Raw genomic sequence first — 15,513 nt, forward strand, 5'->3', positions numbered from 1 at the left:
CAGGGTCCTAAATATGATTCGTTCCAACTCATTGTCAGCTCCTGTTGATAGCACCAGATTGGCAGCTAAACCTTGGTTTCTGCTTCTGCAGTATCTTCCAGAGTGTCCACCTCTTCCTCCTCTTCTTAGGCCATCTCTATGGAGGCAGCCATGATCTGACATAGTACACTCAACTTATGGACTATCATGAGTAGAGCATAAGGGAATCCTGCCCATCGCTGCCAATCATTGAATTGGATAAATCAGGTTTGGTTTGCTTTTAAAAATTTAGGGAACTTGGTTCACCTACTGCACCTATTCCAGAGCACTGTTCCTGAGGGCTCTCCAACCTGCATTACTCCCCAGATTCTACTAGTGGAACTTGGGAGTCCTTACCCTACCCAGTTTCCAGTCACTGGGGAGAGAGGGGAGGTGGACAGAGGCTTTTCTTCCATAGTGTTAGAATGAATTTCTCCTTTCTTGGAGACGAGGGCGAAGTTGGGGCCCTTCTACTTATGTCCCTGGATGTTTTTTCCCAGATGTCAATTGGAGTGGCAAAAGCCTACAAGGGAGCCTACTTACAATACCAGTTCAGATTTGATGCTTGGCTATCTGGTTCAGTTGAATGTGGCCCTTCTTTTTAATCAGTGCATTGTTCATGAAAAAGGGTTCACTGTCTCCTCGTACATCCGAACACAGAGTGGTCCCATCCTAGGTCTTTGGTTGAGCACAGTTGTTCCACCTCCTCCCCATAATTCTAAGGGCAAGTGGAATTTACCTTGCCCACATGGTTGTGGAGTGAGAATGAGTGTTCATAATTCCAGGCTGGATGAGTACTGTTTCTTCAGGTTACCTTTTTGACTTCTTCAAGTTGAGGAGAAGGTTTTCCGCCTCAGTGTTGCTTACTTTCTCATTGTGATTCCAGTGGCTTGGATTGCATTACTTTATGGCTATAGGTTGGGATCCACTCATAAGTATATTTATATAGTTTGTTGTCTAATTGCCCTAGCCACCAACGTGGGATATAGGGACCATGGCCCTTTAATTCCAACCCCAAGTAGTGGAACCTTGGCTGTCTGGTTGGGGCCTGGCCTATAATGTTGATAAAGCAGGTAAAATTCCACCAACAATACAAGAATTAAATTCCGGGTGAAGAGCATACCTGTTCTGGATGTAGTGCAGTTCCCCCAGTAGTGTGCCAATCTTCTATTGACACACCCATGATCTATGCAGATGTTTTTTTGTGTAGATAATACCCTCACTGGCCCCTCCTTATCAATGTGGGATTCTAGCTATAAGTGTCAGTAGAGGTAAAGGTATTTTAGAAGTTAACACTTTCTTAAATCGAAAATATATTTCCAATAATACGTACCTACTCTCCCACCCTTTCTTCCCACTAAGAGCTGGTGTTAGAGATTGAGTCAATTTCGAAAAAATAATAACATTATTTGAATGAGATGTTTATATACAGTACCAGGATAGAGGGCACATTGACATAGGTGGAAAGTGTCACAAGATAAATCAAGTGTAGTGCCCTATCCTGTGCTAAAACTGCACCAATTCCACAATCACTAGTGTCTGTACCTTTCTTGAATGAACAGTCTTAATGAGGATAGACTAAAACTGATGCTTTGACCAAGGTGTGCTTCAATGACTGGAAAGTGTCTTCACACTCCCAAAAGCTTGTTCATTTATGAATTGCTCACCTTTGACATGATTATACATTTTCAATATAGTTAGAATATTCTAGTAGATTACATACACAGAGGTTGAATACATGATACTAAAATACTTTTGAAGTCTCACCACATCATTACAGTCTATGTCATGGCATTTTCATGCCACAGTATACATCTTTACAATTGTCTTGCAGTATACTTTCAGTTGGCAAAATGCTCTGTCTTAGGGCTTTCATGTTCAAAGTACACCACTTCTCCTTTATAATTTCTATAATTCATCTAATGTATGAGAATGTCAGTTTTCCAGTACTATTTTCAATGGTCCAATCCAAAAGAAATCCAATGGTGCTGGATCTAGTGACTTGATTGATATCTTCATATGAAATAGCACGGATACCCATTTCATTCTCCAGCTGTTTGAGGTATGCAATAATTGAAAGAATATGTTGTGGAAGCAAATTGCATTCACATGATTTGTGTTGTTCTTCAAATGGAGATTATGTTTTTGGTTATGTGGTGAAATGTTGTCTGGTACTCTTGAACGGTTTTTGCCACTAAACTTTGTATTGGTTGATTCTCACCCATTACAAGACACAACACTTTGTTTTCTATGACTGGGGTATTACTTGTTGCAGGTCTCTTTCTGAATGGTTCTTGTATCTCAAGCTGATATATCTTTTTTGTTTTCCATTGTCATTAACCACAATGAAATCCCCATCTTGGTCATTCGAAATCCTCAGTCTGAATACATCTTTATGATCTGAACATATGATTACATTTTCATTAAAATGGGCTGTTGCATACCCTTCCCCAAAACAATCAATATTTGGTAACATCACATTGCCTAGCAAATGGCAAACAGTATCAGAATGTATATCTGATGCATGCTATTCCATCATGACTTTATATTGGCTGAGGATGTCACATGACTTGCTGATTTGCAAATTCAAAATAATTTTAGTATGATGCACTCAACCCTCTGTATATATTTATATATATAGAACTTTTATTCAGCAGTCATGGAATATATATATACAATATAATTTTATTTTTAATAAATAATTTTTGTATCAAGTTGCATACATAAAGAAATTGCAGTGTACTGTGAAAAGACATTCATTAAACTAAAACCTTATCTGCAAATGTTAAAAATCATAAATTGTAGCATAGCAACAATATGTTTTCTCTAGCTGCACATTTTAAGAGTTTCTGAATAGATTGGTTAAATTCATTGCTTCTTTCACACAGAATTTTATGTTTGTTTTACTAACTTATGGGCTAAGATTTATCAAGGATTACCATGTGGAGTTGTGAATCGAAGGGTCCAAGAGACAAGATGTGAGATGCCATTTGAACTTTCTCCATACATTCAGGTGAGGGTGCATTATAATAGAGTCAATTACTCCTGTTATTTGGTTCAAAAAACTGGACTAAGCCCTTATGGAAGCTGATGCTGATGTCTAGATGCCCTTTTTCTAGCTGTTTAACTCAAGTGCAGATACAGTGCAGTTGAGACTTAAAATTACAACTCCAACATTGATTTATATAAATATTGTATTTTTTATTTACTCTATTAATCACTCAAGCCAGGGTAACTTCAAGTACAGAACAGGTGAATCATTGTTGCTGTTTCTGTAAATTAGAAAGGATGAGCACTGATAGCGTAATGAATATTTGTTAAAATTCTTTGATGTGTTAACAGTAGAAGTAGAAACTTTACTAATAGTAAAAGAGCAATTTCTGAAACAATATAATTACCTCTCTGCATACAGTAGCTATTCCTTGTGCATCTGCCTTTAAGATTTTGTGCATGCCACTAGTCTTGAGCTATCTCCCACCTAAAACACGTGTTATAACATGAATTGCACTAATACATGATGTAATTATCATGCAACAGTAGTCGTCCACCAATAGGAGGGCAACACATCCTCCATGTGCAGTAGATCCCATAAGCACTTGCACTTGAAATTAACTTTATTGTTATCCTTTCTTTCACTTCTTTTAGTTTGTTTTAATTTTGATATAAGGCTACATCACCACTAAATAACTAAAAAAGATTGTAAGAATTTGGATTGAGAGAATTGCTACATCAACCATGAATCCTCAAGTGATGGTGACAACTACCTCCTCTGAGGATCCTTTGCATCTCTCCAGGATTTTATTATCTCTTTCTTGTCCTCAAAATGACTGGGGACTAGCATCCCATCTTAGATCTTGACCCACTTATCCACTCTTTGGTGGTTTTACAGTTTAAGATGGAGGGTTTTCTTGGTCCTTTTCCTCTGGACCATGGATAACCAAGGTCACTGTCTTGGATGCCTTTCTACATATTCTGATCATTTCTTCCTCCCATAATTTTTTTCATTTCATTCACCAGAATCAAGTGACAAGTTTTGATCTCTTCCCTACAGCATCACTCTGCCATCTTATGTCTTCAACCAAGTCATGAGGGCATTTGTTTGCCTCATCCACAGTCTTAGATTTCATTTCCATTATTTCATGGATGACTGGCTTCTCTTTGTCTCTTCTCTGTACACCTTCCCACTCTTCCTACCTACTACTGGTGTCTAAGAGTGATTTTAATTTCAAGTGTAAGTGCTCTTATGGGAATCTACTGCACATGAAGGATGTGTCACTCTCCTATTGCTGGAGGGCTGTTGTCACATGATGATTAAATCATGCACTAGTGCAGTTCATGTTATACTACATGTCTTAGGTGAGAGGAAGCTCAAGGCTAGCAGCATCTGCAAAATCTCAAAGGTAGACACATAATAAATATCTAATGTGTGCAGTGATGTAAGTATCTATCAGAAATACATCTTCCTTACCTGGCTATGCTGAGTTGCTATAATAAATAAATGTTGTTTACTAATACATATATTTTTCATAAGTGGAATTTACCCACCACATAACTTGTTTTTATAGACATTCAGGATCTTTACACAGCCACAAAAGACATTATTAAATATTCTAATTTTCAAAAATCAATTAGAAGAACATTACATTAAGCTCAGTTCACACATTATGACAAAATTGAGAAGTACCCTTCACTGTATGTGAAGACAAACATTTTATAGATCAAAAGCACAAAACGTCCATTGGAGCTGTGTAATGGGACTTAACATATGTGTGTATGTGATCAAATGGAATTTCCCTGATTCCAGTTTCTTTTGCTGTCTTTATCATGAAAATATTTATTGATTTTTTAAGTGTGGTTGAAAGTTGTGTATACTTTTGATTTATATCTACTGTCACCACTAAAGGATTGTTGATTATCTTGTTAATGGTACCTGCAGATATCATAAGCTTCATTGCAATGGATTTTTGCATTCAGAAGGTTTCATTTTGTAGTCATAGCCTTTATTTTGCAGATGAGTGCATTGCTTCTGATTGACATTGATATGGTTTTGTAGACTAATGCTGCCTGAAAGTGTCCTTTGATCAACATTGTCAAATAATTTCGCTCTACAATTATTCTTTTGCAGGAAGGTTTGTAACATATATTCTTCCAGCCATAAGTCATGTGGTTAGAGATTCACCTGATACAAATATGTAGTGCTAAACATATTGCTTCAGGTATCCCAGCTCACACCTGCAGTGACATGCTACCATATTAGCACTTGAAAATGGTTTTTGTAAAGTGCAATTAATTTCCTACACATTACGTTTTGTATGCATTCAGTTTATTTTGATGTGCACTCAAAATCATTAGATAGGCTACCTTATTAGGTTTTACGGTATTCCAGTAGTCTATGGTGGCTATTGTAAAATGATAAAAATGTATTTTTTACCTCCTTACTGAAGAAATCTCTATAGAGAATGGAAAACACTTTTGGAATGAAAATAAGTTATAATTTTGCCCATGATATTTGAGTTTGATTCAAAATTTATCAAGAGAGATTATGCCACTTATGTATAATTACTTTGAATATATCCATGAAGTTATTTATTTTTAACTTGCAAAAGTACCAATAGCTCCTTAATTGTACTTTACCTAAATTTTTCATGGACAATTATCAGATGACTGACACTGTTTTTAAGACTATTTTATATACATTGCTTTGTTTTCATTTGTAGCCCATCAAACTCTGCTTTGTTCATTATTGACCTTGTCTTGGATGCTCAGGGGTGTTACTATTCAGTTAAGCTCCAGGATGTTGTAAAATGTTTATTACATTTGTTTAACCAAGGAATTTCTGCTACTGAGAAAGTTCCTCAACTTGAGCCAGTAAGTTTATGAAATCTTTCAAAGAATATTTAGTTTAAATTCAAGTAGTATATCTTGCTGTCTATTAGTTCTTAATTTGTAGTGATTGAAACTTTAGCATGAGAATGAATGTTTTTTGTAAACAAAAATTTCAACAACCCCTTCCCACCAAAAATTACATTAGTGAAGTTCTTAACTTCAACTTAATTTTATTGATCAAAATTTAAAATATAGTCAACAAAATGAGAAACTCAAACAGTTTTCAATATTTGTTGTAAATTTTATTGCATTTGGATAAAAATAGGTGCTTTTTGCATTTAATAACACACATTAATATGATATTAGAAGTGAAAAAACTACATGTGAGAACTATACAGGAGCTTAATAATTTGTATAGCCAAATCTCATGTAGTAATATAAAAGTTGAATCATAGCCTATTTAATACTTTAGGTGTTGCATTGGTAATTTTTGCTTTGGTTTCTTCATTATCATCACTTAAGCTCATATACATGTATATTCAAGAAAAACTTATCATTATCTTATACTTTATATATTTACTAACTGTAAATCTATTTTTGTTTAGAAATAGTTTTCTTGTAAGACAATCTTGTATAATGTACAAGTAATTTGATAACGTGGTGAATAATTATAGTTCAGTTCTATAAATTACATTTTATTTCAAATTAATGTCCTCTGGTAGGGCATTGGTAAATTTACAGACTTACAACACTAGAACCTGGAGTTTGATTCCCTGTGGTGGACACAGCAGATAGCCTAATGTGGCTTTGCTCTAAAAAAGTATAAAATCAGATTACTGTAAAAAAATTTATGATGCTTTATAATAAACATTTTAAATGGCTATTGAAAAAAATATTACTTGTGTTTGTTAAGTAAAGGGCATGATATTCCATAAAAATGCCTTAGAAATATACAATAATGGATTTCATGTTAATGAAAGAAGAAATGTTATTGAAATTATTTCCAGTTATTCCATCACATATACATTATTTCTAGAAGATTTGTTTATTATTAGCTTTCTTCATTAGTTGTAAAATTGTAAATACAAGTGTTTTCTCATGTATAAAGTAAACACACACACACACACCAACTTGTCTACATTGGGATCAACTTGATTTTATTGAAGACTGCAGGCTTACAACTTAACTTCTGATAATGATTGCAAATTGTTGCTAGTTACTTTTTTTCCCACTAGCATATTTTGGACTGGTACTGGCTACAACATTATGTTTCTCTAAAATAAACTTTAACTATGTCATAATTAGTTCTTTCATTTATTAAATGTTAATATGTATAGATATTTTTTTATCTTATTTGTATATAGGAATCTTCTGCTTCATGATGACGTTCCTTTCTTGGTAATGGGGGCTATTGAATTATTTGTCACAGTGTTGGTGGATGTTATTTTTCCTTTCTTTGTGTCTAGCAGCCTCTCAAAATGACTCTAGCTCCAGAAATGATCACACATTTGGTGATTTTTCTAATTGTAATAAGACCTCCCCTAATGAGACAGTTCTGTCACTAGGGCTTGTCACAAGTATGCTTTAGGGACTGAAATTCTTGCTCACATTCCTCACTCTATATAGTGATCTTGGAGACATTGGCTACAAACTTTTAGTAGTATTATGTAAAATCAAAGAAACTTCAGACTTCTGACTGGTTGGTGGTGGATCACAATTTGGAACCAATCTTTCATTGTCTGTTGGATCCATTGAGATTCCATCACTACCTATGATGTGACCAAGAACTTCCAATTCTACGTGCATGAATGCACATTTTTCTTGTTTCAGTTTTCAATTCTATGCACTTCCCCGGTTCAGTGGTAAGTCTGAGGGCTCACACTGCTATAAACTAGGTTTTGATACTTGTGGTAGCACAGCACAGATAGTCCATAACAAAGAAACAACTTCAAGCTTACTTTTTTTTTATCTGCTCGAATACCACTTTCAGGTTTTTGGCCACAGACTCAAATATGCAACCAAACACTAAAATGACATCAATATGTAGACCCTTCAGCATAAGCTCCATTACACAGGCCAAATGGTATGACATGAAACTGATACAAGCCATGTCTTATGCAGAAAGTAGTCTTAGATCTTCTCTCTTCATTCATTTTGACATGCAAGTATTTGATTATTAGGTCTAAAGTGTTGAACCAGTGGGCTCCTTAAACTACATCCAGACATTCATCTGTTCACACTAGTGGAAAGGCATCATCATGAGTTACCATGTTCACTCATCTAAACTCAACACAGCACCTCTGGGTGTACCCACCTTGTTTCTGGTAATGGCAACTGGAGATGACCAAGTACTCCCTAAAGGCTGTATGATCCCTTCCTTTAACATCCACTGTGTCTCAGTGGTGGCTAAATCCCTAGTGCTTTAAGGAAGCTAACATGGAAATTGCTTGATCAGAAATATTTCACCTGTATCGATGTGATGTTGATTTTGTTTGACCCAATTGGCTATGTGGTCAGCAAGTAACCAAGTCCTGAGAGAGTAGGCTAACCACCAAATATTTCACTGTAAGCCACTGATTGCACTCATTGACTTGGGTTTGATTACATTTTTAGAGCTGTGGTGGCCATATTTATCACTTTCTCTCAGCTCTCCTACCTGCTGAGCTATCAGTCAAAACTGATAGCCTTGCATACATTTCTGCTCAAAAAGGTGCATGCAGTTGACTTGGAACTAACTCAACATTCTATAAGTAATGCAAATACTATGTTTCTCTCTCCCAGAATGATATCCAGGCTAAGGCATCATCATCATGGCCTGTGATATGAAAAGCATGGAAGGACTGGGATAGCTCTGCCAAATCATTTGGTACCAGTATGGTTGCATTGCAGAATCAGGATATGTGAATGGTTGATTAACTCTTGGCTGGGCTCGATCTTGTTAACTTTTATATTTATCAACATCTAATACTATCTAATAAGTAATGTACTTTAAAAGGTTATATATCATTTTCAAGAAAAATATTGCTATGAATATTTCTTTTTATGTATAACATTGCTCTTGCATGGGAGATATTTATCTAGGAGAACTATTGAGGTAATATTTTATGTATAGTATTCTATTTCATTTTAATGATTTGATTCTGTTTTGTATCATAAATAGTGCCTTATTAGTGTATTATAAAACTGTTGAAAATAATTTATAAAATGATGATTTGAAATATATTTATATCTGTCAATTAGTTTGTGATGGAAGACCTCTTTTTTCCCGAAACTTTGTATGTGGAAACGGTAGGACAACATGAACTTAAAGTGGAACAATGTCGTTCAGAAATACAAAATGCTTTACAAAAAGTAGAATTACTCTTGCGAGAATATGCCAAGAAATATGAAGAATATCTTTCCCTAGCTGTACTGGACATTAACAGTTTTATCAAGTTAGTATTGATAAATTTTATTGGTGATTATTTGGAAATGTTAATTTTTCTGGAACACTATTCTTGCAAAAATATTTCCTCAAAGTTTTCTTTTCAGGTTTGGATTTCTTTTTAAATACCATGGCATTCAGATTCAGTTTCAGTAAATAGTTTGTAAGGAATGAATCAAACACAGACACCAAAAAGATAAAGGTTCAAAAACTTGTGTAAACTAGAAACAACAATAATATTTAACTGTTATACACAGACACTGAAAATACTGGGGTCTTATTAACACTGGCCAGCTTCCATTTCACTGATTATTTGCTGGAGCTGGAAAAGTAGAGAATCAGCTACTTTACTACATGAAAGATAGAAGAATTGTACTTACATTGTGGAACATGGTAGTGGTTCATGATAGGAGTTACCGTTTCTTCTTCTTTATTATTATTTAATATTGTTTCACCAGCCTACAGCAAAATAGGCTGTGAGTATTATAATAAAATCTGGGCAATATTACTAAATTCATCATTGTTGTCTCTGGTTTATATGGAACCTCATAATATACTACGTGCATGCATAAATAGCTTCATGCAGGCTGTGGATGTAATTTAATGTTTATATAGCAGGCATTACACATGTACCATAGTGATTAGTAACTTATTGTTGCAATTGTACTGATGTTGTGTACCATTTGTTTATGTATAGTGCTACTGAGAGGACTGCAGTTTTTTTACCACTGCATGACTGATTTTGGCCATGTTACACAAATGTCTAAAACATTATGCAAACATCTAAGATGTTATACAAATGTCTAGGCTGTCTTCCACAACAGAAATCTTCAAACTGTAGATTAAAAGATAGCACCTAGCTCAATTTATAGCATCGGACTGGCGATCACGTTGAAGGCTGATGGTAAGTATTGAATTAGAGCCAACAATGTGTGATTGCAAATTTTATAAATACTGCAAATAGAGTAGCTGTCCTTGAAGCTGACTTTAAGGAGTGGCAAGAATCATGCAAGCAGGTGATAGAAAAAATGATGGCGATTCTAGGCAGAAGTGTTGTAGCTATATATTTTATTTAGAAAATATTTACTGTCAGATAATGTATGCAGCAGTGATGGCCCACCAGAGTTTAGGGTCATCACAGTAGAAGAGGGTCATAGAAGTGTCATAATCCAATTTCCATTAGAAATGGAGGGGGAAGTTATATTAATATAATCAATTCATAATTGTTAATTAACACATTTTCAATCCTATAGAGTGTGCAGAATGCTGCTCTAAGAGAAAATCTTGCCAGCTGCAGCAAAACCGTGACTGCCTTACTATGGCCAGCAGAGAGGAGGAAGTGGGTAAATATAACTATATGAAATATTTAAACTGCTTGTTTGTATACATATCCTATTGTATTATGGCCCATTGCCTTATATTTGTGTGGAATATTTATGCAAGCATCTATACAACTTGGAAATTTCATATGACTATCTATATATATATGGCTTTGCAACTTCAAAAAAAATATAAAGCTTGCATATGTATATATATATACTAGCCCACAAATTGCATGTGTGTGCATGTATAAAACTAATGTGGTTACAAAATCCAGTCCATGCATCATTTCAGTAAAGTTCAGTAGTCCCTCCAATCCAATATTTACTGAATTCCTATATAGTTACAGGGTATAAATATAGTAACTGTATATATTTTACAAACATGTACATAACATGTTACCATATCATAGTGATCATACGTGCAGTACTACTATCAATGATAAGCTTGTGGCAATGATATCAGGGACAATAGCCATCCAATCTGCATGAAGCCAATCCAAAGGTTGTCATTGTTTCCAGAGAGAGCATCGTACACCAACTATGTATTTTCTTAAACTAAACTGTTTCAATAGGACAGTATTGCTATTATACAGATTTATGTCCTGTTATATTTAAGTGAGTCAAAATAGGGACTTGTAGCATGAGGAAATAATGTCAACACTATGTCTCAAACTTTAAGCTTGTTTGTTTACTTTTTTTGCAGCTGCATCTTCACTTTAAGATCTTATTTTTCTGTATTTTTGAAGAACCCTATTCCACCTTTTTAAATGAACAATTTTAATAATCTTGTGACCATGTTAATTGTGGAACCCCCTAATTTTAGATTACTTTCAACAGTAGTAATTTCCATTATATAATATGTATTCAAATGTTGAATTATAACCTCAGCTTCTACAGATTACCATCCATCTGCTTGGGTACACCCCATGGGAACAATTATATAAAAGCATGGTTAAGCATGTATGAGTTTTCTATAATTGTCAGTGTAGTATTTAACCTAGCCCAAGGCAAAGTTAATTTACAACTACTTATGTCCTGTTCAAAAGAATGCTAATAAAATGCAGGTTACCTGCATGAAAATTAAATTTTGAACAATTTACATGAACATACATAAATAAAGATCTACTCATTTGTAAGTTAGGAAAGGGTAAAATATAGCAGATTTCTGATTGCTACAATATTTAACAGGCAATGTTGTATTGCTAGTTTGGTGTATGTTTATATAATGCATTTGTATCTTCTTCTAATTTAATCTATTTGTTAGGAATTTTTTCCTTTGCTTTTTATTGTACAGGTTTCACATAACATATGGTCAATAAAGACATTAAGTTAATTTCGTTCTATTTATTCTTGAGTAAATAATGCCTATTCTTCCCAGGTGGTAGGAATATTTCTACAATACTCTATGTTGTGCAAGGTTGTTAACAACAGTGTCCTTCACTGGCCATTCAGGTGATATTTAAAGGTGATAGCCTCACCTATGTTTTAATGAGAATGGCCAGTGATGTGGTAGCAATAATCATTCTGGGTTCCCTTGTTCTCAAGTGGATAATGCTTTTTCTGCCATTGGGAGTGTTGCTTCAGTACTGCATGTTGTGCAAAATTATTGACAGCAGTATCCTTCATTGGAAATTCATGTGATGTCTAGAGGTGATGGTCTCATCTATGTTTCAATGAGTGACCAATCACTTTAGTAGTGCTTTGTTCCAAAAAATTTTGAACTTGGATGGTCTGGTATATGGATTCAACTTGAGCAGTAAAAGTGATTGTCTCATATAAGTAACAGCAAGTACACACACTGTGTTTGTGTTTTATTGAGATAATAAAAGTTGCTCATTTTTTTATTTCTCTTTATGTCCTGTCTCATTATTATGTTTAATGAATCAGTTAGTGGGTTCATCCTTGTATTCAATCAAAACACAAGAAACAACTAGTGGATCCAAATTGTAGGTATGTTCAGCTACCTTAATGATCGTATTTATTACTTCAGTGTGAATATTTTCTTATCATCTTTGAGTTTTGTCATAGCATATGAGATTGATTGTAACAGCTACAGTACTATACCCACATTCAACCCAGAACACATCATTGTCAAAGTGTTTTTATGGATTTGGGTGAATATGAAAATGACTACTGGGTCTACCATGGCTATTTTCCAATGCTTCTTGGTTTTATTACTTTACATTTTCAATGCATTTTGTAACACATCCGCAATGAGAGTTCTTGAGGTAAAGAATAACATTCTCTCCTCTATGAGTTTAAATATAATTGAGTATTTGTTGTGAGATGTGTTTCTTATGGTAGAACTTAGTAATCTGCTTGATTGTTTCTGTAAGTTTGCAAATTTTCTTGTAAACAGATTCATGCCATGATCTAGACAGTTAAAGATGATAAAGTTCTCATCATGCGTAATGCCATTGTAACTTTCATATTACTTGCACAATCCATGATCAAAGCATGGACCTTCTCTGATCCAACAGCATCTATAGCGTTACTGAATATTCTAGCCATATGCTCACCAATGTGAGATTAATATTTTGTTTCAATGGATTTGTGAAAAACAGTTCAAGAGTTGCAAGTGAATATTGTGTGTGCATTAAAAGGTTTCCAATTACATCAATCCATTTATTTAAGAGAGAATTTGAGAGAATTATGAAGGTAATAGAAAAGCTTTTTATTGTTTATATAAAACTTTTTTTCCTAATTTCGGTGAAACTAACACAGATATCTTGACAATCGTAAGGCCTATGCCCAGAAGAATATTTTACTTGTGAATTTTTATGTCCTGAAATGGAATTCAAAATCCATTTTCCCCATATGTTGTTTTTGCAGAGAAATCGGACCCTAAAGTCAGGAACTTTAACCATTAAGCACACACACATATATATATATATATAGGAAAATCACCACCTTCCTTGGCATTCTTTCAAGTAAGCCTATATAGTCTAGTAGTAAAAGTTAGCACGTTTTATTGAAGGTTTGATTCCAACTTCCATTGAACAACTTTTTCATAATTTGTTTTATAAAAATTTATATAAACTTGTTGAATATGTCAGAAAAAATTCTTTTTAAATATATATTTTCTGACATAGTCAATAATTTTTTACAAGTTTTTATCAAAAGAATCTCTGGAAATGTAATTTGCCAGTGTTTGAATTCAAACCTTCAACAAAACATGTCAGTTTTCACCTCTGGATTACTTGGAAGAAGGGTGAGAATGTTCGTATAATATATATACTTAATGATCAAAGTTCCCAACTTTATGGTATGATTTTTCTGCAAAGCACCATATGGGAAACAAAAGTTTTCAGATTTGGTTTCAGGACATAAAAATGCATTGGTTAAATATTATTCTGAGTATATTTGGGCATAAGGTTACAAAGCTGTTCATGTAAGTTGTGTGTAACTTGACCATAGCTTTGTCAAGATGTCTTTCAGTCTCATTCTTATCTTATTTATATTACTTCAGAATTGTTCACATGGCATCTGGGAGTAAAAGTAGACTGGTGGCAGGTTGACTTCAAAGTGGCAAAAGCTGTTCAGAAACTACAATCTCTTTCCATCTTAAATTTCCTGCAAAAAAAAAGAAAATCAACTGTTTAATTCATTTGTTGGTAATTAATTTATGTACTGCTGTCATTAGCATCAATCTGGCTTACACCTATGATAAATAGAAGTGCATATTGTAATACAATATTTTATTGTTATGTGTCAATAGGAAAAACGATATTACACTAATGTCAATGGATAAAATACTAGTTGTTCATATGAGGTAAAACTATAGGCCTATATGTAAATACAGTGGAAGAAAGTATTTAAGAAAATAAGATTGTAATTGATGCTATTTATAACATAGGACTAAAACGTTTTTATATAAATGTTTTTTCAGAGACTATGAGCTAAAGGAGCAGAAAGCACTGAAAGTGAAGGAAGATGTTCAGTTTTATCTAAGCAAGAAAGAAGAAGTAGAAAGAAACTTTCCCTCAGGAATTACTGTTGGTCCTTTTTGGATAAATGTTGATGCTGTAAGACTAACTTTGTCCAAAAAATGCAGGTCCATTGTTGGAGCGCTGCTAGATTATCTAGCTAAAAGTCTTCATGTTCAGTCTGATGGGGTATGTTATATAACGTTTTGTATTTTATTTTATTATATATCTTAATATATTGAAAAAGTTATGCTGGTTTAAAAAAAAAGTTTTATAGTTGCATTTGTTTTGGTAGGTCTCTGGTGAATTTCGTTTGCTGTTTGGAAAATTGGTTGCTAAGCCTGGCTGCATTGAAGATGTTGTTGATCAGAGAGACTGGATGAAAAAAGTTCCTGACATTGTTGAGTCACTTCAAGAAAAGATTGATCATTTGATAGAAGAGCATAATATTCTTGAGGAATTTTTTTATTCTCTCTCAAATGATGACTTTCAAACAAAGTAAATACATCAAAGACTTAATTTTTTGAAGTTTCTATAATGGCTAGTTTAAAGTTGTATTATAATTACATTACCTGATATCTTATTTTCCTATTGATAGATATTAATTTCAAATAACAATTATTAAATAATAAATGTTTACCCAGTTTAGGATACATACATTACTTAGAATGAAAATGATCTGTAACTATCAAAATTACTTGATAATACTGTGCAAGTTTCATGGTTGAGTTATGCACAATTCAACCAAGTAACATGCACAGTATTATCAAGTGATTTAATATTTTAATAGTTAAAGATCATTTTCATTCTAATTAGTTAATGAATGATGCTGATTAAAATAGTGTTAAAACCCTTATATATACCTGGAAAAAAGTTAAGTACCCCCGTGTTTTTTTCAAGTGATTCAGATTCGACGTTCTTGTGACTGATTATAAATTACCATTCAATCTAAACGTGTTTATCAAATGAAATTATGCATTATTGGGCACAAGAAAAC

General features: G+C 33.8%; 1 protein-coding gene across 1 annotated transcript in view; it reads left to right on the plus strand.

The window, feature by feature from the left end:
* LOC106463845 (dynein heavy chain 1, axonemal-like) overlaps nucleotides 1-15,513 on the plus strand; it is a 233,622-nt gene that overhangs the window by 47,279 nt on the left and 170,830 nt on the right. The window contains 4 exon segments of the mRNA XM_022391464.1: nucleotides 5,736-5,886; nucleotides 9,085-9,278; nucleotides 14,480-14,705; nucleotides 14,812-15,014. Of these exon segments, the coding sequence (XP_022247172.1) occupies nucleotides 5,736-5,886; nucleotides 9,085-9,278; nucleotides 14,480-14,705; nucleotides 14,812-15,014 (774 nt within the window).

The sequence above is a fragment of the Limulus polyphemus genome, unplaced genomic scaffold (assembly GCF_000517525.1).
Source record: "Limulus polyphemus unplaced genomic scaffold, Limulus_polyphemus-2.1.2 Scaffold1498, whole genome shotgun sequence".
Classification (NCBI taxonomy): domain Eukaryota; kingdom Metazoa; phylum Arthropoda; class Merostomata; order Xiphosura; family Limulidae; genus Limulus; species Limulus polyphemus.